The following is a 24016-nucleotide window of genomic DNA, read 5'->3' as shown; positions in this document are numbered from 1 at the left end:
GAGGGTCAGTCAATCGAAAAGATTGCGATAACGGTTATTTTACTGTATCAAAGTACGATAAGGTCTATGAACGGGACCCGGCAATGCTGTCTCTACACTCAGAGACAGTTCCAGCAAGAGTTATGTCAAACTACGAAGTTAGCACATCTGGTTTAATTTTAGTCTTGGTCGCAAAATTTACTTTTTTTTCTAGGACACAATCCTGAACTCAATGTACCAGCTCTGGATTCTGGGCGCTTTGGACGGCACAGGGGCTCTGACCCCACTGGGCCGGCAGATGGCGGAGTTCCCGCTCGACCCTCCACAGTGCCACATGCTCATCGTCTCCGCGGAGATGGGCTGCAGCGCTGAAGTGCTTATCATTGGTGAGTATAATATTGACATTTCCTTTACGACGGGAAGGTTCGGACATCCCTAGGCCAGCAGATGGCGGAGTTCCCGCTCGAAATAAGTATTATCGCACAAGTGCAATAAAGACTTTTATGGCACAACTTTTGTAAACGCTCAACTGTTCTATAAATCTTAACTTACAGTTTTGATAGTGGTGAAATAAGAGCCAGTTTATGATTAAAAAAATAAAATAAAGGTTTAAAAAGGTATAAAAAATGTATTCCCGACCCTAGTAACAGACCGCCATTTTTTGAAGAACGCTCATAGGTGTCAAAAGATGCGTAAACCCCGCAATTTAGATGTTCATATAATATATCTAGTACATCACACACAAGCGTACGAATTTGCCTTCATTTTTAAAACACATTTTGTACGAGTATTGCCTATCTGAAGTTTAATAATCATCATCATCAACAACCCACAGACGTCCACACCTGGGCATAGGCCTCTTGTAGGAACTTCCACACACCACGGTCTTGCGCCGCCTGAATTCAGCGGCTCCCTACGACTCGCCTGATGTCGCCCCTCCACCTAGTCTTCCTACCATCAAATTTAGTTTCAAATTTCCGGTGCGAAGTCGCCATTCTATCCTTCCTAATTTTTCCAGCACCTAAGTTTTATAATATCTTTGTGCATTCCCCAGTGTCAATGTTATCGGTGCCGTCGGTGTTCTACCGACCGCAGGGGCGCGAGGAAGAATCGGACGCCATCAAAGAAAAGTTCCAAGTGCCAGAGTCCGATCATCTCACGCTTTTGCATCTGTACAACCAGTGGAAGGCCAACAAGTAAGATCTTTTAATGCTTCATCTTCTCTGGATAGGAGGCTGTGCAGAGCTCTTGCAAATCCTTTATTACGTTGACCATTGTCAATCTTTTTAGGGTTCCGGTAAAATGTAAAAACGGAGCCCTATTAATGTCACTTTGCTGTCTGTCCGTCTGTCACAGGTCTTTAGCACGTAGACACACCTGAAGTTCTGGTGTTTGGTGTAGAACGTTGACCCAAAACCAAATATTGAATTATAAATTCAATTAAAACTTTTTCAGGGAACCATACATGAAAAGGAGCCGAAAAAAAATTATTTTTTTCTTACATTAGCATGTTCTTTAGAGCTCATTGAGTAGAGTATGAATATATTTTTTATTTATTTTTTTACGTAAAATATAAGAAAATGGGGGGCCGTCAAAGTTGTCAGTTTAGAGCATTTTTTTAGTTTTAGAGAAAAACCAAACTTGTTAGGAATATGAAATTTCTGTATATTATGTACCATACTGTATTTAAACAACAAATACTGAAAACAACGATTTATAAAATAGTTTATGAGCTGTGACCAAAATAGCACCTTATTGACCGGAATATGTTTCGCCTCCACAGAACTTTAAAAGAGCTGACCAATATTTTAACCCTTCAAATTCAATTCAACTTTGCACCCACAAACAGTTACTTTTCCTTACAACTTTTTCATACAGTTACTTTTTCTTCCAGTTACTCTAGCTCGTGGTGTACGGAACACTTCGTCCACGGGAAGGCGATGCGCAAAGTGCGGGAGGTGCGGCAACAACTGCGGGATATTCTTACTGCCCAACGACTGCCCTTGGTGTCTTGCGGAACGGATTGGGACACTGTGCGGAAATGTATCTGCTCCGGTAAGTTTCATTAAGAGAAAATTCTGCAAGTCTGCTGTGGCCAGAAAATTCGTAATAGATGAGAATTGAGAACTTTAATATTTTTTCTATAGACAAAATTTTTTTCACACATTCGTAAATCGACTCAGTTTTATGTTTACCATTGAATTATACTGTCGGTAATACAATTTTCATCACCCGGGGATGTTCGGGAAATTCAGTGATAACTTTCTCTTATATTTCATATTAAGAAGTCAAGCATTAGGTGATTTAAGGGCGGTTATGCACTCATCCGATCCGAGTCCGTGAAAATACCTTCCAAAGTAGTCATAGAACTATTTATATGGTAGCTTATGCACTACGTCTGAGTTCTGTTCGTCATCCGTGAGAATATCTCTGATGTGCCTCGGATTCAAAACGTCACTACATCAACTATATCAACGATAAATTATTATTTCTAGCGTACTTCCAACAAGCAGCCCGTCTCAAAGGCATAGGCGAATACGTGAACTGCAGAACAGGAATGCCGTGTCACCTGCATCCCACTTCTGCGCTGTTCGGCTTGGGGAACTCCCCGGACTACGTGGTGTACCACGAACTGATGATGACGACGAAGGAATACATGCACTGTGTCACGGCGGTGGACGGCAGGTGGCTGGCTGAACTCGGACCCATGTTCTTCTCTGTTAAAGAGACTGGCAAGTGAGTAGTTCTAAGAGCAATTTCAATATTTTCTGGCAATTTCTAGATTATTTCGCAACAACTTCATCATTGAAAGTTCTAACACCTCAACCCTGATGCTGCAGAGTACAGCACTCCTAAGCTATGGGCATGCACGAACTGTTAATAGTGAAATATTACGGGATGCGCCGCTCGCCCACTTCAACATACGTATACAAACAAAAATTATTTGTATACATGTAGTAGTAGTGTTTGAAGTTTTTATATTATTTTGACTTTATTAAATTTTCCGTTATAAACTTTTTCAGATCCAATCGCGACAAGCGCAAAGAAGCGGCAGTGCACCTTCAAAGAATGGAGGAAGAGATGAAACAAGCGGAGCAGAAGATGGCAGAAGAGAAGAAGAAGAAAGAGCAAGAAGTACCTGTCAAACAGGAGGTCGCGACTCCCGGCCTTAGCACGCCCAAGCGAACTCCGCATCGATTGGGCTTGTAGGGTGTTAACAATAGCTATTTAGATAAGGACTCCTTTGCACAGAAGATGGCAGTGGAGAAGAAGAAGGAAGAGCTTGAAATGCCGGTCAAGAGCAAGACTGGGCTAGTAAGGTGTTAGAATACATAGCTATGTTGGTAAGGTCTCCTTCGCACAAAAGATGGCAGAAGAGAAGGAGTAAGAAGTCAAAGGTCAAACAGAAGATCATTACTTTGAACTGCACATTGACTGGGCCTATATGATGATAGTAGATAAGAGCCTGTTTGCACAGAAGATGGCAGAAGAAGAAGAAGTGTTGGTGATGCAGGAGGACTACATCGATTGGGCTTATAGAAGTGAGTACATAGCTATGTAGTAAAAGGCTCCTTCGCACATAAAATGGCAAAAGAAAAGAAGGAGTAAGAAGTCCGGGCAAGTAGGAAGTTTTGATTGGGCTTGTAGAAGTGTTATAGTACATATAAGTGTTTCTTCGCATAGAAGATAGCAGAAGAGAAGGCGAAGGAGCGAGAAGTTGGGTCAAGCAGAAAATTCTCAAGTTTGGGTGTGTAGGATGTTAGAGACTAGAATACATAGCTATGTGAATAAGGGCTCCTTCGCACAGAGATGGCTGAAGAGGAGAAGTAGTAAGAAATACCGTCAAGCAGAACATTCGCATAGTTTGAGCTTGTAGGATGTTAGGGACTAGAATACATAGCTATGTGGATAAAGGCTCCTTTGCACAGAAGATCGCAGAAGATAGGAAGAAGGGGCAAGAAGTCTGTATGGGCTGGGCTTGTAGAAGTGTTAGAGTATATACATTTGGATAAGGGCGCCTTCGCAGAAGAGAAAGAAAAGAAGCGAGAAATCAGCATGGACTAGGCTTTTAGAAAAATGTAAGAGTACATAATAATTACGAATAAATATTAAAATTTTATGGTTAAGGGCTCATTCGTACAAAAATACGACCATCGAACTTGGAAAAGATCATCTATCCTTAGTATAGGTTCTATTTCACGAAGACACTTGGGCTTGGTTGTAGTAACCTGGGTCAAAACTGAGTGCTATGCAAACTATAACTATATATGTTAAGCGGAATTTACATTACGAAAGTAGTGGCACGAAATTAGTTTCACGACATTAATTTCACTATCGATTGCAAGTGTAAACGTCTAATTTCGTAATGCATGCATTAATTTCGTTATGCAAATTCCGCTTAAGTGTGAACTCACACAAACATAGCCAAACGTTCTTCGTGAAATAGAACATCTGTATAAGATTTTACATCTCGCACACGTTGATAGACTTTGAATCTTGAACCATCTTAGCATTACAGTAAAATGGACCTTAATTTATTTTGTTTAAAGTTCAAGATCGTCCACTATCTACACCAGGGCTCCAAGCGGAAACCTTACGAAATTAAAGTCGGTGGTACTGAATATTCGACTTTAAGTCAAGACAGTTAAGGTCCATTGTACTATAGTGTTTAGGCGTTAGAGTGGACTAGATTGAGGAAACTCTCGGTTTGATCGTGAATCGATATCTGTCAAATAGGCTAGGGTTGACGTGAAATTTTATTTCAATGATACCTAGTCGTTTCATAACCTACATAACGTCAAATGTAGGTAACATTTGACACCTGCCAGTGTAGGTGAAGCCTCGACGTTTGGATACACGTTTCAAACTGTCGTGAACTGTACTCGAGTTCTAATAACGTTAGTGATATGTAAATCTCATACTAAGCACACGGCCGCAATTTTTAGTACTAAAAATGCGTGAACGTCATCGATAGGCTTAGTACCAGTCTGCACCCTCAACAACGGTAGTGAATATCGTATATCGAAATACTGTAACGTCAAATTAAAATGGATAAAAAATGCGTCCCATTTACTCTACAATAAGCACCTTAAGTAGAAACATATCAATACAAATATATAAATAGAAGTATTGTAATCAGTATAGGTTTTTCCGGCTATACTCATGTGTTTAGTTATAAGTATATGCTTACAGTTGGACATCGCGATAGTTTAAACGCTGTGGAAACTTATATTTCAACAAAGACTTCTAGGGAGGACATCACTAGTGGTTCGCTCCGAACTAAGTTCGCTCACCCTCTCTTTCTCGCCCTACCCCCTCTCTCGCCCTCCCGTCTCCTCCCACCTTACTAAGTGACTCCGTTATACAAGGAACCAAAAGCTGCAACCAAATTAACTTTAAAACTAGTTATACGGAAATCTGCCAAACCACAGACATATAAGTTTCTAGAACGTCTACAAAATCACATCGAGTTTGATTGATTAATATTCAAATGAAAACCAAACTTCGTTTGTATCGAGCTAGTGACGAGGAGAGTCCATTTTACTTTGACGTTATTGCTGCTGACATGGCAATCTTTTAGCTTCCGTCAAAATCTCGGGCCAATAGAATGTACAAGAACTGAGAATTTATATTTAAAGGACGAGATTATTTTGCGCAATACTATTTGTCTCCATTAGAATTGTAGTTAAATTAGAATTCAGAGTTTTAACCGACTTTATAAGGGAGGTGCTCAATCCGTCAAAAATATTTTGGGCAATATTTATATAATAGGTTATAGGACTTAGGGTCAGTTCCATATCAGGCTGTTAAAGTTATCTTACGGTCATCATTAAACTTTGACCTATTGAAAAAAGGCAAAGTGAGTTGCACAATTCATTCATACCTGCATAAATTTAGATGATTAAAGTTAAATCATAAAAAAGTCCGTAGTTACAAATCCTGACCTGACGATTTTACTTTTATAGTGTCCGACAAAACCTTCGGCTTCGGTCAAAAAACCGCCTTCGACCAAGGTTTCTAGCAAGCAGTAAAAATTAATGAACTGAGACTGATTGTGGTTGTTTAATTGGTTTTAACTAAATAAATATACTTGACATTTTTTCCATATGCTTATTTATGACAAACTCAACGAGAAAACAGTCAAAATAAACTAAATAAATCGAGTATTTTGTTCACTTTTAGCCAATCTTGAACTGAATTTCTTAGGGAGCTTTGGTTTCGGCTTCGGCTTCGGCCGCGGCGATGGCAATTTAATTAGCATCAGCTTTGGCTAGAAATTCTTTTAATGTCACTCAATGTTTAACGGTAACCCTAACATAACTTTAATTGCTCGAGATGCAACTGACCCTTATATACTAACCCCGAATACTGGAAAATTCCTTAAAATTAAAGCACACCCTTATTGATTGACCTAGTGACAACAATTGCTATGTACTTAAATAATGCACTTTAATATTTGAGGTGGCCTTAAGGGCCTGCGAAGACGGGCTATTGTATGCGGAGGACAAAAGTACCTCATCTTATACTACGGTGTATCACTGTACTATTAGCCCATCGTGCGTGCAGTGTAGTCCTTAGGGTGACCAATCAACACTGTGCTATGCTCAATCGCTCCTCTTAGGGTTGAAATCTATAGAGCGCGCTTTTATTTTGCTTAGACTTAAGTTTCAGTTAAAACGAGACAGGTTTATGCCAGCGGTATAACGCTGTCTCGTTTTAACAGTGCCTTAAGTTTGAGAAAAGTCAAAGTGCGCTCTATCTCTCTTAGACTATAATGAAGATATAAACAAACCCTGCTGCGCTACGATTTGTAGCTGATTTGAAGGCTGTCCTGTGCATGAAACATAACAAGGACCACGCGTTACGTGCTGGCTTGCTTGTCATTGAGTGTCCAATTCGCTCAGTCTCCCGTCTATCTCGCTTGCACTTGTGCATATGCATATCGCGCTGTCCCAGTCGCACATTACATCGCGTAGCTCAATGTTTTTGTAGACAAAACATATCTAGAAAGTTAGCTAGATGGGCACAGCACAGCAAATTGTACCTGCCTATATTTTTGTTTTGCTTTGTATGTGGTTTATCTGTATTAATTTTGTGGTGTACAATATAAGTGTATTCATTCATTCATTCACAGCGCAGCACAGCTCAATGTTGATTGGTCGCCCTTATCCATTTTTCCCTCCGCAGACAACAGGCAATTTTTTCGGCCTCTGCGCAGGCCGAAAAAATCCGCATTTCGGTATTCGGCCGTTAGTGTTTTAACCTACCTCAAAAGAAAGTAGGAGGTTTTCAATTTAACCGTAGCGTATTTTCATGTGTGTTCAAATGATATAAAAATATTTCGGACATATTTACTATATTAAGTAACAATTTAAACATGGCGGCGTTAAAAGGGTTCAATGTCTCTAGTGTTACTTTCAAGTGCCTAAATCTGTCGTTTAAGCCCAGTTGCATGACATGCTGTTAAAGTCACTGTAACTTTAACCGCCTGATACGCAAATGGTCCTAAATAAAACTGCTATCGGCTATACTCTATCCACGAGGAGAAGTTAGTATAGGGCTCTCTCTGTTACGTAATCCCATTCTGATGACAAAGACAAAAAACTCAGTGGGCGTTAACCATTTTGAGTGGCCAACATGTTTTCAAAAAAACAACATTGCGAACAATTGCGAATGTTTTTTGAAAACAAAAAAACATTCGCAATTCAATTCCAAAATGTTTTTAAAAAACAAAATTCATTTCGAAATCATAGTTCTTATTAGTGGCGACAAAAAATGGTTAACACCCACTGAGTGTTTTGTCTTTATTTGTATGGGATTACGTAACAGAGAGAGCCCTATATTAACTTCTCTCCGTGGATAGAGTAAAGTTATCGGCTATTGAGCCGCGGACGAACTCTCTTATCAGATTAACGAGACCTGAGCCAATTTAGAATACATTGTTTAAATCAAAGGTCCTGGTGTAACTTTTCAAGTAAACTAACGAGACATGACTCTCAAAATTCAAGAAGTCCTTCGGGTTTGGTATTTCCAAACATTTCAACTTTCGCACTTTACGTTTTTGGCGTTAGAATGTTTGTATTTTGCATAAGACAAATATTTTATGCCACAATTTTCATTTTTGGTATTTTGTTTTTTGGCGTTGTGTTAACCCCGTGAGTAAATGGAGTTTTTTAATTTGAAACGTTACACCAGGACTTTAGAAATAAAATCTAATAAATTAATAAAATGTTGTACTAGATTTAACATTATTGTCGGTTGACAAAAATATTGTTTATATTTAGTTAAAATTTTACAATTTCGATGTAATAATATTTAAGCGTATTTTGTGAGAAATAAAACAACTCTTTCGAAACAATTTACTTTTATTTAATACATTATAATATAATTTTAATTACATTATAATTCCAAACTTTATCCTAAACAACTATTTGGTGAAGTTATTTTTGAGTAAACTAAACGCGTTCATTATGTTCAATTTGTATAAAGCTACAAAAATTATTCGGTAGAGGCGATGCCTATTTAGCAAAATGCTATAACATATTACAAATTAATCTAGTTTTGAGTATGCCAAATGTCCTGAGCTTCAAATTTAATCAGTACAGCCTTTTTTAAGACAAGATAAAAGCTGAACATAATATCTTGAGTAAATCGGTGCAGATACGCTTTGCACAGCACTTAAGACATTTTTAATATGCGTCCAGACCATGTAACATTTTATTGACACGGGCCACGATTTTATAACATTTAAAGTAGTGTGCACAAATGTAATATAACAATGTGGATGTGTTATACAACAAGTTTTATGACATCACACTATCACACTAATATTATAAAGGCGAAAGTTTGTATGTGTGTGTGTGTGTGTGTGTGTGTGTGTGTGTGTGTGAGTGTGTGTGTGTATGTTTGTTACTCCTTCACGCAAAAACTACTGGACGGATTGGGCTGAAATTTAGAATGTAGATAGATTATACTCTAGATTAGCACATAGGCTACTTTTATCCCGGAAAATCAAAGAGTTCCCACGGGATTTTTAAAAAACTACATCCACGCGAACGAAGTCGCGGGCATCAGCTAGTGTTATATAATCTGGACGCACCTTTACCGAGAAAAAAGTACAATGAAGTAAAACAAACATAAATTTTAGAGTTATTAATACATATATCCATTATTGTTACAAATATTGACAATTTTCACTGACTTTGTGAGCAGTTTTCACGCAATAAGATACACTGAACTCTGGACGTATCTTAATGACGTCACTTGTCTTTTAAAATAATTCCAAAGTTAACTTCACCATATAGTAGATATTATGCTGGAAGCCAGAGGGCAGTATGTTGCATCTAAATACATCGGCGCAGACTAACAAATAACGAATAAACTATGACATATAATATTTTACTAGTATTTTTACTTTACTAATTTATACATTTTTTATAATATTTAAGTATACATATATATTTATTTATATAATTAATTATATGTATTATCTATTATTTATTATATTTGTGTAAAAATATATTTCAAGTGGTATCATTATATTTTACGTACCCTTTACTACGAGTTATATTTGGGACTGGTTTTTCAATCGGCAAATAAATTTTAACTGGCAAATAAAATTGTCATTTTGTCAGTTTTGTCATTTTCTAATGCAAAAACTGTCAAAACTTAAATTGATTTTGCGATTGAAAGATCAGCCCTTAAAATAATGACTTAAAATGTACTCTTTTGAAAACTGCCCTAAAACAACAAGTGTTGTGATGGATGAATATGATATATGAATAGACAGACGATGAGATCTAAGGACTAAAATTATAAGATAAATTATTTGATAGTTATTTTAACTAACGCTCAAAAATAAACAAAAATCTCGACTCAAAAACATACATGCCCATGGTTTAGGGTGGATTTTTCACTGCATATCATTCTTTATATAGGATTTGGGAAATAAGAAACAATAACACTTCTTTTGCCAAAAACAAAAGTAAAAAATCAAAAAAAAAGTTAAATCCTAGGCTGAGATCTGTTGAGCGCTCTTTGACTTTGCTCAGACTTAAGTCTAAGCAAATTCGAAGTGCGATCTATAGATTTCAACTGTAGACTGATTGCTCACAGGACCACAAGTCGAAGCGGCGTCGCGGATATAGGCAAGTCCACTTCTAAGTATTCTTAAGAATCCTCAACTATCTGCTAGTGCTTGTTATTTCTACACAGTAAAACGAGTTAAATCCATGCAATTGTTGACGCATCATCTGAGGTGCGGTACAGAAGGCGAAGTAAACGTTTTATTATACAATTTTTCCTACGCCCTTATGTGATTTACCAACTCTAGTGAAAAACAACCCTAAAAAAACAGGATCAGGAAAAATTAAAAAATAAAACATTTCAAAAAATCGATGCAATTACCTGTAGAAACTTTAATTATAATCTAAATTACAAAATTTAAAGGTAGTTCCAATTTACACATACATATTACTAAAGAAGTCTTTTAAATATACATGTTTCTTTTTTATTTACGATCCATACAGGACTATAGGCAGAACATGTTACAAAACACGGTTTTATAACAAGTTATATTACAACACTATATAACATAACTTATTACAAAACATGGTTTTAAAGGTTTTTAGTGGTGAGGACGCATGTTATATAAATAATATTAAACAATATGGATGTGTTATGCAGCAAAAGTTTTATAACATAATCTGGATGCACCTGTACAAGTGGAATAGCCAATTTAACAACTCTACAACAGGAATACCGAGTTTTTTTAGTATTTTTGTAACTTTGTAGTTTCTCACGTAACCTCTTGGAGTGTTGTACTGTCACAGGTAACATTGTAACCGTGTCAAACATCGTAAATCGACGGCTTAATGGAAGTAATGGCATAAAAATTATAAAAAAAAGCAATCGCCTGCAAAAATTAATATCAAAATAAGATAAAAACGTTCTTCGTTTACGTATTACTAACACTATAATATAACAATGTTACCCGTGTCTACTGTATTTGCATACAAATATTTCACGCAATAACCGGCGAATAAAACTATCTACATATTATAAAAGGACAAAATACAGGTAATAGATTTAAATAAACATATTATTTAAATATTAAGTTCTATCTTAATTTCAAGACACAATGCAAAAGTATACAATTTTATGTACTTGCTATAATTTTTAACTCGCTTGATTCGAATCAAAAAGTACTTAAACTAGGAAAGTGTATTGACCTCTTATGCATTCATCATGAGTAATATCAAATTGATTACACCCTTTAAATCCATACTGATATTTAAATGCGAAAGTGTCTGTCTGTCTGTCTGCTAACTTTGACTGCCCAACAGTTTAACCGATTTTGATAAAAAGTACAGAGTTAGCTTACATCCCGGAAAAGGACATAGGCTACTTTTATCCCGGAAAATCAAAGAGTTCCCACGGGATTTTTAAAAAACCTAAACCCACGCAGACGAAGTCGCGGGCATTTATGCGCGAACACATTTAAGTTGTGAATTAATTATTATTTAATAAAGTTAAGTAAATTACAATTAACATACATGTTATATGGTCGTAAAACCATAAGTAAATAGGTATATTTATTAATTTCTATGATAATGCAATAGGGGCCATATCATATTTCGTACAGTATGATTGTACATAAGCAATCAAAACTGAAACTATGTCAAGCATTTTATTAAAACTATAAAAATATATCTTTTTATATGTGTATTGTAAAAATTTAGAAGTGCCAGTCAAAACTCTATATTTTAAGTTATTTCCACACTTATTAAAAAAGAACCTTAAATTGGGTTCAGCTTTTAAAAAAAAAATTTTTACTCTAGCAGGTATGTTCTATTTATGGTCTACATTTACGTAGGACAAAAAATTGACAAAAAAGACGTATCTTGTCTAGAAAATAATGGACGCATTTGGTGTTCCAAAACGATAACAGTATTACATTATATTAAACTAAACTAAAATGACAGGTCTTAATGTATTGCTATCCCTTTCAAAATGCTTCCTGTGAAGAAGGATAGCACTAGCTTTAGACTTATCTGTGAAACACTGGCCCATATAGAGTAGCTAGTGTGTTTATATAAACTGGAGTTTATAAGCAGGTGTATTGACATGTGACAATGTAAATCGCTACATAGTACTAGAGGGGGATATTTTTTACAGTCAAAAAAATCTAGCATCACCAGAGACTTGGAATATCTAGATACCGCAAGCCGCCCGTCCAAGCGTGCCTGAAATTTGAGCCTTTGAGCCAAGCTACTATTTCACTGTCATTTCTCTGTCAATAGTCATTCCTTTTACCCGACTACGTCAAAGCCAAAAGGAAGGGTTATAATTTTAGCAGTCTATGTATGTGTGTGTTGTTCTGTGTGTTCCAAGTAAACTACTGGCCGATTTTGATGAATGAGGTGTTAATCGATTTTTCGTTATGGTCCAGATGACTTAGGGCACATTTTATGCGAAAAAATCGACATGACAGATGTTACATCAAAAAAGGTTCCGTACCGTTATACGACATAATATACTAACACTTTTATGTAGAACACTGCAAGCTAAGTAAGTTGACTGCGCCATCTATATGTGATTTAGTAAATTAAATTTTTCGTGAACACATTTTTTTTTTTTGATTGGTTTTCATACTATTCAAAGAACATCGGCATCTATCCATCTATCTAGCTATTCCAAGTCCATGAGCACCACTACAGTTAATCTTAGGGTTAGTACACATGGAGCGTTGCATAATCGCAGTCAAGACGTCATCTGTCGTTTTCTTAGACCTCTACGGTCGGTGTGCGTCGACTTTACGTCCATTATTAGTTTTATAACACTGACATCTATTGTATTTTTGAGTATAAAATCGACCAGTAAGGTCGAAATCTCTTACAGTGCCCGGCAAACAACTTCAGCATTAACGCGATTGGCTGGCGAATGGCAGGTGCACGCGATTGGTTGATCAGTCGGCGCGGGTGCACACGATTGGTTGATACGTCGACTTTCGCTTCCCGGATTCGCCAACTTTCTCCCATACACTGCTTCAGGTCCAAGTTGTTTGCCGGGCACTATACCAGGGTTAAGTTTTCTTTAACTTACCTTAAATGCAGATGATGGTATCTAAGAGGTTTTTATCTGGAGGGAAGGGTTTTCTTTTGGGCTTTGCTAGAAGTCTCTTTAACATTGCTAAGGTTCATTTTATTAAAAAAAAAAGATTTTGCATGTTAAATAGACGTCAGCACTCACAATATTAGACTACCCTCAAAGAAATCTCAATACAAAACTATCAATAAGCTATCTTGTCCGTGTTTATTTATACACCTGTCTTGCATTTGCGATTATCTGAACTTTTTTATTTGGCAGTTTTTGAGGAATTCCGCTATTGGTAAGGGTTACATATTTGAGGGGGGTTTGCTTTATGCTTTGCTTGAAAGTGGAATATTAGTCACCACTCACACTTTTTAAATTTTATTTTATTAAAAGAGGTGTTGCATGTTTAATAAACGTCAGTGTTCTAAATATCAGACTACCCTCAAAAAACCAAAATCTCAATACCTATAAACATGCTATCCCGTGTTTCTCTATATACTTCTGAGACCATCTGAGTTTTATTTGGCAGTTTTGGGGAAGATCCCTATTGGTAGGGCGTTACATATTTGAGAGTGGCGGAAGTTTGCTTTATGCTTTGTTTGAAAGGGGAATAATAGTCACGACTAACGCCTTTAACATGGCTATATCTTTTAAATTTTATAGAGGTTTTGCATGTTTAATAGACGTCAGCATTCAAAATATCAGACTACCCTCAAAAAAAAACAAAATCTCAATACCTATCAACAAGCTATTTGGAGTTTGTGTTTCTCTATATACCTCTGCCTGGCCTCTGCGATCATTTGCGCTTTCCTATCTTGGAAGCTCATCTGCCTTTCCTTGGCAGATTTGGGGAAGGTCCCTGTTGGTAGGGGGGTCACATATTTGGGGGGTGCTTGGGAGGTGCTGGGTTGGGGTTCGGCGACCGACTCAACTTCTGGCGTGTAAGGGACGAGGCCTTCTAGAAAGTTCGTTATTGTTACGTCTACGCTGCGTGTTTTTTCTGAAAAAAAAAAAATGGATGACATAAATTAATATTTCTTTAAGGTATATGGATACTAATTAATGCTGGTCACTACTTTTTGTATGTCGATTTTTTTTAAAACACCGCAGGATATCTGATGTTCCGAGATAAAAAGTAGCCTTTGTCCCTTTCCGGTCATGTAATCTATCTTTGTACTAAATATATGGTGCCCACTAGATCATCAGCGTGAATATAGAATAGCTGTAAATGTAATACACAGATAAAGGAACAAAACGAAACTATACCGAAGGGAGGTACGGATACGGATAGCTTTATCTAAGTCTAATAAGGAAATTACCAAGTTCCTTCACGATGTCTTTCAAAGGTACGAGGGGCAACACTTCCTTCACATGCCTGGCGCGTCGCATCACCTCGCTCTGGATGGCCGCGCGACGGCGCACGCGCGGACCGCGGTTCAGCTCCTCCCACGTGTACTCAGTCACCTCTATCTATGAACAAAAATAGGGACTTAAGAAATTAAGTCTGCTATGGGCGGTCCCTTGCACGAGTGTACCAGGCTATCGGCCAGCAGGGAGAAGTGGCGAATGCTCGTGAGGCGTATAACATCTGCCCTCAAAGACGTTGCTTCGTGATGACCACGACCGCTCTGCCAAGAGTGTTAAGACGAAGAAGAAGAAGACATGATAGGCTAACTTGGTCACGTGACTCTATAATAATACTAAGCCAGCGCGTCTCTTTAACGGTAGTCTTGTAACTCTATCTTTAATAAGAGAGAGACAAAAGCCAGGAGCGTGTAGCATGGCTACCCCTCTCTTTCTTACACGCCAGTGTGCATAGTGTAATTGTCTCTTTCGCACTTGCGAAATGACTGTGCGGAGTTTTTCCTATATTACGAAAGAAGATTACGTCTCTCTCACACGCGCTAGGTATAGTCTTTTCCTTTCTACCTAACCAGCACCGCGCAGCGCGCGCGTCAATATTCAACCATCAGTCAGGACTTAACCACCGTTTTGTGAAGTCAACTCACGTCAATTTAATTCCTAGTGCAGAAGGTAGGAATCTCAATCTTGCTGTGTATCTAATCAATGTATGTATATTGTATAAGTTCAATAAAAAAATATTTAATTATTTAATTAATAATGTAGGTGCGAATCTACGAGACTTCGTCTTTTCAACGGTGGCTCCAGGGGTCGACGCCTGTCCACCCGACAGCAACGAACCTGCAAAGCGTCAGCAAGGGCCTGCCTCACTCGCTCAGCAAACACCTGGTCGCTGTCTTCCATCCTGTCTACGGCGGGGAGGAGCTTCAGAGTGAAGATAGAGCACGGCGTCCACAGGAACCACAGCGCGTCCCACCAAGGGAACACATCCGACTTGTCGTTAGGGCGGTGCACTGTCACGTTTGTGAACACACGCTCCACCGCTGGAACAACGTAAACGTAAAACTACTTGCAAATACCTAAAACGATACGCATTTTAAGGTACTAATTACTACCACTAGTTTTAAGTAATGGTTTTAATATTACAAAAAAAGCCCCTGGTCTTAAATAAATTGTTAGGAAAATTATTACTTTTTATATTATAACTACTACAAGGCCGTAATAATTTTTTTTTGTTTTGGAGAAATCAATATGATTTCTTTCAAAATAAATTAGAGGTTTTCGGAATACTGAGACTGACAACGAAATATAAACTCATTTTCAAATCCTCCGTAATTTGTCTCCAAAAGTTGTCTGCCATTTTTTTTTTTTTTTTGAAGAATTTGGTATTTATGTCATTTCCAAGGTTTCTTGCTGGTTAAGAAAATTGTACAAGGAACCAAAAGCTTAATTTGCTATAATCCGCTAAACCAACGAAATCTGTATGGTACGCAGCACGACACAAATTCCAACACCACTCGACGCGCGTGTCGCGCCGACACCGGAGCATCCACAGGAGATGTAGACCTCACAATGTCTAATTGCAAAGCCAATTTATTATTTAGTCCATTTTGAAAGCCAAGTTAGCCCACACAAAATGATATAGTCCAGACCAAACTAAGAATGACCATGTATAAACTTACTGATAGCAAGAGGCTGCACTCTGTTGCCAATAGGGATGGACCAGTCTGTAAACTTTAGCAGTCCCTTGCCATTAGTGGGGCCACCTTCTGGCTGCAGCAACACAGGTTTAATTGGAATCTCTGTGAAGTGTTCTCTGTAAACAAGTGTAAATTAAAAATTTATAACACCCCCGACAAGTGAAGGTTACAGTAACTAGAAAAGAGCTGATAACTTTTAAACGGCTGAACTGATTTTCTTGGATTATAGCTAAGAACACTCTCGGTCAAGCCACCTTTCAAACAAACTCAAACTAAATTAAAATCGGTTTATTAGTTTAGAAGCTACGATGTCACAGACACACATTTAGATCTTTTTGCTATAATATAATTGAAATTTGTGCATTAAAGTACTGTAACAGAAAGGTACAATTACCTAAAGATATACAGTACTAAGTCTTTTATAAGTTACGACAATGTAACTGCTAACTATTGGTTGTTGCCTACGCAGCATATTTTGTTCGCGCGAATTATGTGCGAGATAGCACAAGTCCTATTGTTTTTGTGTTTGAAATCTTAACGTCAAGCAATAAGGTCTATATCTATTGATGTACATTCTGGTTTAGTCAGCATTCGATTTCGCTTTTCTGCACAAACGAATTTTGCTGATACGTCTTATAGAAGAAGTAGTACTGCTAAACTTAAATTTAAACTTTAATTAAAAGTAAATAGAATAATAAATGTGTTTATTCAAAGTGAATAAAAAAAATGTTTGTCTTGTTTTTGGATTCTTGGTTTCATAAATTGCTTACTTTCTCACAAACTGAGCAGTGTTCTTGATTCCAAGTGTTGATGCGAAAAATGGTGGGACCTTCCATTTTCTTAACTGTAAACAAATAACGATAGCGAAAAATTTTCACAAAATTATGTATTAAAGTACAGTGTTTTACAACATCTAATGCATTTTTTGCAATCATCTAATTAGAAGAATCGACAACTGCGTCATTTCTGTAAATCAATGGTATAAAGCCATCATCATCATCATCAGCCTGTGGACGTCCACTGCTGGACATAGGCCTTCCCTATAGAGCGCCACCACACCCGGCCCTCAGCCTTCCTCATCCAGCCACTTCCCTAAAGCCTAGCAAATAAGTACTAACTTTATCAAATCTAGATTTAGTGGATACTGCTGTTCTTCTGGGAATAACATTAGTTGCTAAACTTCAGTGGGGCTCTTATGTAAATACCTTATCATAGCAATATGGCCGCTAAACAAGGTATAAAATAGGTGGCATGAATTCATGACTAAAGGTCTATTCACTATACTTACACTGATACTTCCCATCGTGTATGTGGCGGCCAGGGAATCTAGACACGACACGTAGTTGGCGACCAACACGCTGCAGCGCGGATCTCTGCCGCCGTTCAATTCCACGTACACGCCTGAAATAAGATGTGTGAACTTGTCTGGCGAAAGATTTCGGCCGTGGCTAGTTACCACCCTACCGGTAAAGCCGTGCCGCCAAGCGATTTAGCGTTCCGGTACGATGCAGTGTTGTAACCAAAGAAGTATAGGTTTAGTAAAAACTGCCACGTCCCTTCCAGGTTAGCCCGCTTTCATCTTAGACTGCATCATCACTTACCACCAGGTAAGATTGCAGTCAAGACCTAACTAGCTATTGTATCTTAATAAAACAAAATCACTCAAATTATTATCTTTTACCAAGCCGGCAATATGTAGATATGTCACCCGGATAATATAGCTAGAGCGCGTGTTTTGTCACGGAAGTGCAATTTAAAGAATACAAGAACAAAGTGTCTTCCAATACTATAACTAACTATAAACTAAGATAAGTCAATGGACCAACTCTTAGATATAAGTACTTTTATAAGTTCAGGTTAATATAATATTACTTATTAGCTTTAATCGTAGGCATTGTAATGTTAATAAAGTACTGCTGTCAGCACTTTATAATATTAAAAAAAAAGTGTCTGTCTGTTATTTTGTCATGGCTCATTCATAAAACCAATTTCGATGAAATTTGATACAGAGATTGCTTTTTTCCGAAATTTATATGTCTCCTGGAATTTTAGGAATTTAAATTCATGTAGACAAGTATCAGTCGTCATCTAAATCTAAATCCATGTGGACAAAGTATCGGTCAAAAAAAGTAAAGTTTTCAAATGACTAATATCCTTTTTCTTCTGTTCTAATTAAAGGGGAAGCTACACATACACCCACCGGCTTTATCTTTATCTCATTTATCCATACAATGTATCAACATATTTTACATTTTATTCCTGTCATATCCATACTTATGATATGGTTGTTCACCCCAAATTGCACTACCTATTGTGGTATAATATGGTGATAAGACACTGATAGCGATGTCATAGATACTATAAAAGTTTTATATTTTGCTGTATCTAAATAATTTAGCCATTAAGATATGGAATAAGCTGCAGTTCTACTTGTAAATTCTTAACTGGTTGTAGAGGTCAGATGGAACACATAGCCAGTCAAAAGAATAATAACTAGATTCTCATTAAAAGGCATTTATATGCAAACCAGGTAATGACAAAGTTGTGTGGAAACAATGGCCGAGCTTTCAGTTGGCCACGAGATGGTAGTGCACTGTTACATTGAAAATAAGTAATATTATAACTATTTATGATTAGAAAAGAGCAACTGCAGAGCTTCTTGCTGGCTCTTCTCAGTAGAATAGGCTTTCCATATTGGTGGTAGGATCACTGAATTTTGAATGTATATTACCCTGTACCATTAACATTCATTTAGTAGTCTACATTTATATATTAGTGCAAAAATACCTTTAACTAGATTCATTGCCAAATATCTGACCTTAGATGATTTAAAAGTTTTTACCTTGCAAAAGTAAACTTGAACTACTAATACTTTAGTTAATTAACCAGTTTAAATTTGCTGAGCTAGAAGCACAATTTTAAAATGCCTAGCTTATTTTTATCTGTATATTGTATCCTCGTAATTTTCAGTTTCTCTGTCTAAAGTTCCTTGATTTTTTAAATATTTAAACTGTATCTTACCAAACGTCCAACATGCAAGGGTGGACAGTATCTGCCTCACAGCAGATTTATTTGGCAGAATGATCGCGGCAATCCACAATACAAGCCCTAGGATTACTCGGGTGGACATCAAAATTAACCCCAAGGGTAAATATAGTAAAAAGTGTAGTACATTGTCACCACTAAACCTGTAAATAACACAAATAGGATACCGTTAGAGATAAATAATGTGTTTGTATTGCTTGCAATAACAAGTTCAGCCAGAATTTTGCAACAGTGTAAACTTTCTCTTGGCAAAACCGCACAACATACAACAAACATAGCCGACTTTGTCCGTACCTCTCGTCATTGGTGAGCTTGTCCAGTGTCAAAGCCATGGCTTCATTTATATTTTATCAACACTAATGGTTATTTGAATAAATTTTGTTCCAAGATTGAGTGGTTTTATGAAATATTTCTCGGGGAAAATCATAAAAATTTATATTCGAATACGACATCAATCACAGATTACCAAATTTATTTGACATTTTCGTGACATTCAGTTCACAGACTAGGAATCCGGAGATTCTTATTACCCTATTCAACGTTTTTATGTTGGCTAAATTGAGAGGGTTACATTATGTATCAGCCACACTATCAACAACCTGAAAAAATACTTTTAAATCCGGATATTACTCTAGAAACCTAACTTCTGTTTGCTAGTTTATGATTGATTGCCACTTGTCAAATCTGTCATTTTCGACTTTTAAAGACTCCAGTGTTGCAATGTTTCCCATTATGGGATTTCACCCTATTTTAGGACGAAATGACTCATAATAGATAGGTAGACCGCACCTAGGTACGGGTTGACTTTTTAGGATATTTTTATGTATTTTATGTGAATGAAATCCTCGGATGTAGATTTTGTATATATTTAGATCTATCAAAAATGATAATATTATTCTCGAAAGTATATCTAAAAAGACCAGAAAGATAAAAAAATATTTTATTACGGAACTTTTTTTTTTAATTTACTATAAATAATTAAAAACATGCAGTTGAATACTGAACTTCCTCCTTTTTTGAAGTCGGTTAAAAAGTAGGGTAATTTATAAAGAAAAACTAGTTCATAATCAAAATCGTAAATGGAAACATTGATGTGATGTGATTTTCGATTGTCATTTTTTGGTCTGATCCTGTGTGTGTGATTCTGTGGTGTGATTTCATGTGAAAACAACAAAGGAAAATACGGAAAAAATGTAATTGATTTCGTTTTTCTGTGTTTTAATTATTCCAGCCCAATAAATGTGCTTCCTCTTCCTTTATTGAAGAGGGCATACAGGTTTTAATCGTATGATTTCTCATCCAAGCAGTGATCGAATACGTTAAACTAGAAGACATGACGTCTCCAGAAGAACAACTCGATGTGGAAGACGGACCTAAAGATGAAGTCCAAAGCAATAATGTACCCAACTACGGAAACTCCCAAGGTACGTCCCGGTCGGCTCCAAATTCCACGATGCTCGCTCAAGTTGAAGAAAAAATGCGTCGGAAACTCCAGTTCTTCTTCATGAACCCTATCGAGAAATGGCAAGCAAAACGTAAGTTTCCTTACAAATTCGTCGTACAGGTAATAAAAATAGTGCTCGTCACCCTCCAGCTGTGTCTGTTTGCACATAACAGGTATAACCATGTGAACTATACTTGGGATAACAGAATTACGTTTTCACACTTGTTTTTATTGGGATGGGATTCTACTCGAGAGATAAACGCGTATCCGCCCGGCGCTGGACCTTTAGCCGTTTATAAAGTTGATGAGTTCTATAACAGCTTGGATTACGCCTATTCTGGATATTCAAACTTGACAAATGCCATTGGACCATATTCGTACAACGATGAAAACAATATAAAACCAGATCCAGAATTCTGTCAATATTATTATAAGAAAGGAATTATTAATGGTTTCAATGAGAGCTATGAGTTTAATGCTGAAATTGAATACAATTGTGTTAACTTCACGAATGTGGATGCAAAAGGTTTTAAATCGAAACAATATTTGAAAGATGTTGGGTTAGAAGTCGATTTTTCAGCTTTGGTCAGAGCTGAATTGAAGTTTCCTTTGAAAACTATAAATTTCAGAGCTGCAGGACCAATAACACCACCTGACTGCTTCAGATTTGATGTCAGCATTATATTTGATAACGAAGATCATGATGGACAAATGTCGTTGTATTTGGAGGCCGAACCGCACAAGTTAACTTGCAAAGGTGACAAGACTTATGTAACGGATAATAAAATAGACCAGATTCTGAGAAGCATACTCAATATTTTAGTTATTTTAATTTGCAGTATCTCGCTCATACTCTGCAGCAGAGCTATTTACAGAGCACAATTATTAAAAGGAATCACTTGTGCGTTTTTCAGAAGAGCGTACAATAAAGAGCTAAGTTTCGATGGTCGTTTGGAATTCCTCAATATTTGGTACATTATGATTATAGTTAACGACATTTTGATCATCATGGGATCAGCAATGAAAGAACAAATCGAACGTAATCAATTTACTTATGACGAATGGAATGTGTGTTCTTTATTTTTGGGTATTGGAAACCTTTTAGTTTGGTTCGGAGTTTTGCGTTACCTTGGATTCTTTAAAACTTACAATGTTGTCATATTGACTCTGAAAACGGCTGCACCGAAAATATTTAGGTTTTCTTGCTGTGCGTTGTTACTGTATGCTGGTTTCACTTTTTGCGGTTGGCTTGTATTAGGCCCTTATCATATGAAATTCAGATCTTTGGCTACCACTTCTGAATGTCTATTTTCACTTATTAACGGTGATGATATGTTTGCAACTTTTTCGATCATGTCTAAAAAATCGCCAATGCTATGGTGGTTCAGCCGAGTGTATCTGTACTCCTTTATAAGTTTATATATTTACGTAGTTCTAAGTTTATTCATATCAGTTATAATGGATGCGTACGATACCATCAAACAATACTATAGAGAGGGATTTCCTAAAAATGATTTGCAACAGTTTATTGGTGAAACCAGCTTTGAGGAGGTATCGTCAGGGTTGTATCGGTCACAAAGTTCATCTTCGCTTAACACAACTATGAGTTCATTTTTCTGTTGTAATTTTTATAGAAGAGCTTACTCAAAAATTAATGGTGGACAATCAAATGTAAACTTGTTATAAACTCCACAGTTCATGTGATATACCTACATTATATTTCATATGATTAAGGTATTAATGTAATTGTTGAAATCCATAGTTCATGAAAATGAACATTCTATCTTTTCTTAGCTGACGTGAACAGTAAACAACTTGTTTTTCCTCACGGAAACCATAAGAGGTGCACCATTCATGTTGCATAGGACGTTCTTACTCCGATCTTACAATGAAACTTATCATAGAACAACGTCCAAAGTTCCAGAGAATGCAGCATGTCGCTTACACCTTTTTTCCGCGAAGTTTTCGACGATTAAGTCTGCTAATCAAAAATAGGTTAATATTTGAACTTTTGAAAATGTGAAATCAATAACGTCTTGCCTTTATTTCTTTATTTTTCCTTCACCACTGGTAGTTATTTACTATTTTCTGTTTCTTTCCATTAGTCTATATTTTACTATCATTAAAATTTACTTGGTAAGTAGCTAAAATATACCATTGTAAATATTTATCATGATAGGGTATATTTGTGTTAGATAAACGCTGTACATGTCGCAAATAACTAGGAATAATTTATTTCAAATAAGAAGACCACGTGGCAATATCCAACCAGCAAAGTTAATATTATATGTATTCATTTTGTCTTATTTGATTGTTTATTTTTAAAGAAAACTGAATTAAAATATAAGAACTCTTATCCGTTTAAAACCAAGTCGTTCAAATGTCTGTCTCCATTCAGGGGGTCTGGAGTTCTTCACCCAAACCTTTCTCATTCTGAGAGGAGACCCGTGCTCAGTAGTGAGCCGGTGACAGGTTGATGATGCACTCTTATTTAGTCAAAATAATATTAAAACCTAGAGTTATGTGATCTCCATAGCCAAGTCTTCTTATTTGCAACACATGTAATAAAATTTTAATTAAATTAAGGTACCAAAGAGGAAATGTATCAAAATTAAGTTAATATTCAACTATCGGTATACCCTTTCACTGAGGTTGATAGTGAGGTGAGGTTTGTGGGGTGCGGGTTGTGAGAAGGACAAGTTGAAGTAACAATCATTGAAGCCAACGTCGTCTCTGTCATCCTTTTTTTCGTAGGGAAATCCTCATGAATACCACTACTCCCAGAGAGGCACAGAGGTTATGTCGGACTCTTACTGACTAAAACCCCACGCATCGCCTGGTGGCTGGGCTACGGAGCCAAACCCGTTTGCTCAACCCAGCCAGCGGCACCTGGTTAGAACCCGCCTCCGAGACCAATAAAGTTCCTACACACCGTCTGAGAGGCACTAGGAAGACAACTGTCACACTCTCGCAACCCGCGTCCTACCTAACGAACAATCTCAGGTTGAAATCTATAGACCCCACTTTGACTTGGCTTAGACTCAAGTTTCAGTTAAAACGAGACAGATTTATGCCAGCGGTATAACGCTGTCTCGTTTTAACAGTGTCTTTAGTCAGAGCAAAGTCAAAGTGCACTCTATAGATGTCAGCCTCAGTCGACCAGCACCTAGCACCTACCAATATTTTCTCAATGTTATAAACTTCATTTAAAATATGGTAAATTTTGCCACACGACAGTTGTATGCTATAAATATTATTGTTCTGTTTAGAACGTTACATCGGTAAGCATTATTTTTTATTTCTTTTTATGAGCAGATACTTTTTATCAATAAAATAAATAATTTAGATTATGATGCATGTGTTTACAATAAACTGTTGATATTGAATTAAG

At 36.9% G+C, this 24016-nt stretch overlaps 3 protein-coding genes across 4 annotated transcripts in view; 2 read left to right on the top strand and 1 right to left on the bottom strand.

The window, feature by feature from the left end:
• The window catches only part of LOC123868151 (pre-mRNA-splicing factor ATP-dependent RNA helicase PRP16), an 86833-nt gene extending 83024 nt beyond the window's left edge, over nt 1-3809 (top strand). Inside the window, exons 17-21 of the mRNA XM_045910535.1 lie at nt 194-365; nt 1034-1175; nt 1874-2034; nt 2475-2715; nt 3003-3809. Coding sequence (XP_045766491.1) covers nt 194-365; nt 1034-1175; nt 1874-2034; nt 2475-2715; nt 3003-3189 — 903 coding nt within the window. The 3' untranslated portion in view covers nt 3190-3809. The remainder of the gene's footprint in view (nt 1-193; nt 366-1033; nt 1176-1873; nt 2035-2474; nt 2716-3002) is intronic.
• A 5757-nt stretch (nt 3810-9566) lies between these two features.
• On the bottom strand, nt 9567-19672 carry LOC123868156 (lipid droplet-regulating VLDL assembly factor AUP1-like). 2 transcript variants are annotated; one of them, XM_045910553.1, is made up of 9 exons: nt 19476-19672; nt 19158-19324; nt 17425-17537; nt 16907-16980; nt 16119-16252; nt 15277-15479; nt 14394-14544; nt 13812-14074; nt 9567-13539 (listed from the first exon to the last, which is right to left on the bottom strand). In XM_045910553.1, the coding sequence occupies exons 1-8, from the start codon at nt 19511-19513 to the stop codon at nt 13815-13817; spliced, it is 1140 nt and encodes a 379-aa protein (XP_045766509.1). In that variant the 5' UTR covers nt 19514-19672; the 3' UTR covers nt 9567-13539; nt 13812-13814. The 2 variants fall into 2 exon arrangements, with proteins under 2 accessions (XP_045766509.1, XP_045766508.1); XM_045910552.1 differs by having other exon boundaries at nt 9567-14074.
• A 591-nt stretch (nt 19673-20263) lies between these two features.
• LOC123868154 (mucolipin-3-like) lies at nt 20264-24011 on the top strand. Its single transcript, XM_045910544.1, has 2 exons — nt 20264-20374; nt 20489-24011. Exon 2 carries the CDS (start codon nt 20515-20517, stop codon nt 22309-22311), a length of 1797 nt encoding a protein of 598 aa, XP_045766500.1. The 5' UTR covers nt 20264-20374; nt 20489-20514; the 3' UTR covers nt 22312-24011.
• The last annotated feature ends 5 nt before the right edge of the window (nt 24012-24016 follow it).

This window comes from Maniola jurtina, chromosome 9 (assembly GCF_905333055.1).
Source record: "Maniola jurtina chromosome 9, ilManJurt1.1, whole genome shotgun sequence".
NCBI lineage: Eukaryota > Metazoa > Arthropoda > Insecta > Lepidoptera > Nymphalidae > Maniola > Maniola jurtina.
This window is presented reverse-complemented; position numbering and strand designations above follow the sequence as displayed.

What these genes read in the sequence shown, in the direction of transcription:
- LOC123868156 (XM_045910552.1), bottom strand. Translation starts at nt 19,513, where the DNA reads ATGGCTTTGACACTGGACAAGCTCACCAATGACGAGAG. An exon ending in AAGCTCACCAATGACGAGAG is followed by an intron (nt 19,325 to 19,475) that starts GTACGGACAAAG and finishes TGTTATTTACAG; the next exon opens with GTTTAGTGGTGACAATGTAC. An exon ending in ACTGCTCAGTTTGTGAGAAA is followed by an intron (nt 16,253 to 16,906) that starts GTAAGCAATTTA and finishes ACTTGTTTACAG; the next exon opens with AGAACACTTCACAGAGATTC.
- LOC123868154 (XM_045910544.1), top strand. Translation starts at nt 20,515, where the DNA reads ATGACGTCTCCAGAAGAACAACTCGATGTGGAAGACGGACCTAAAGAT.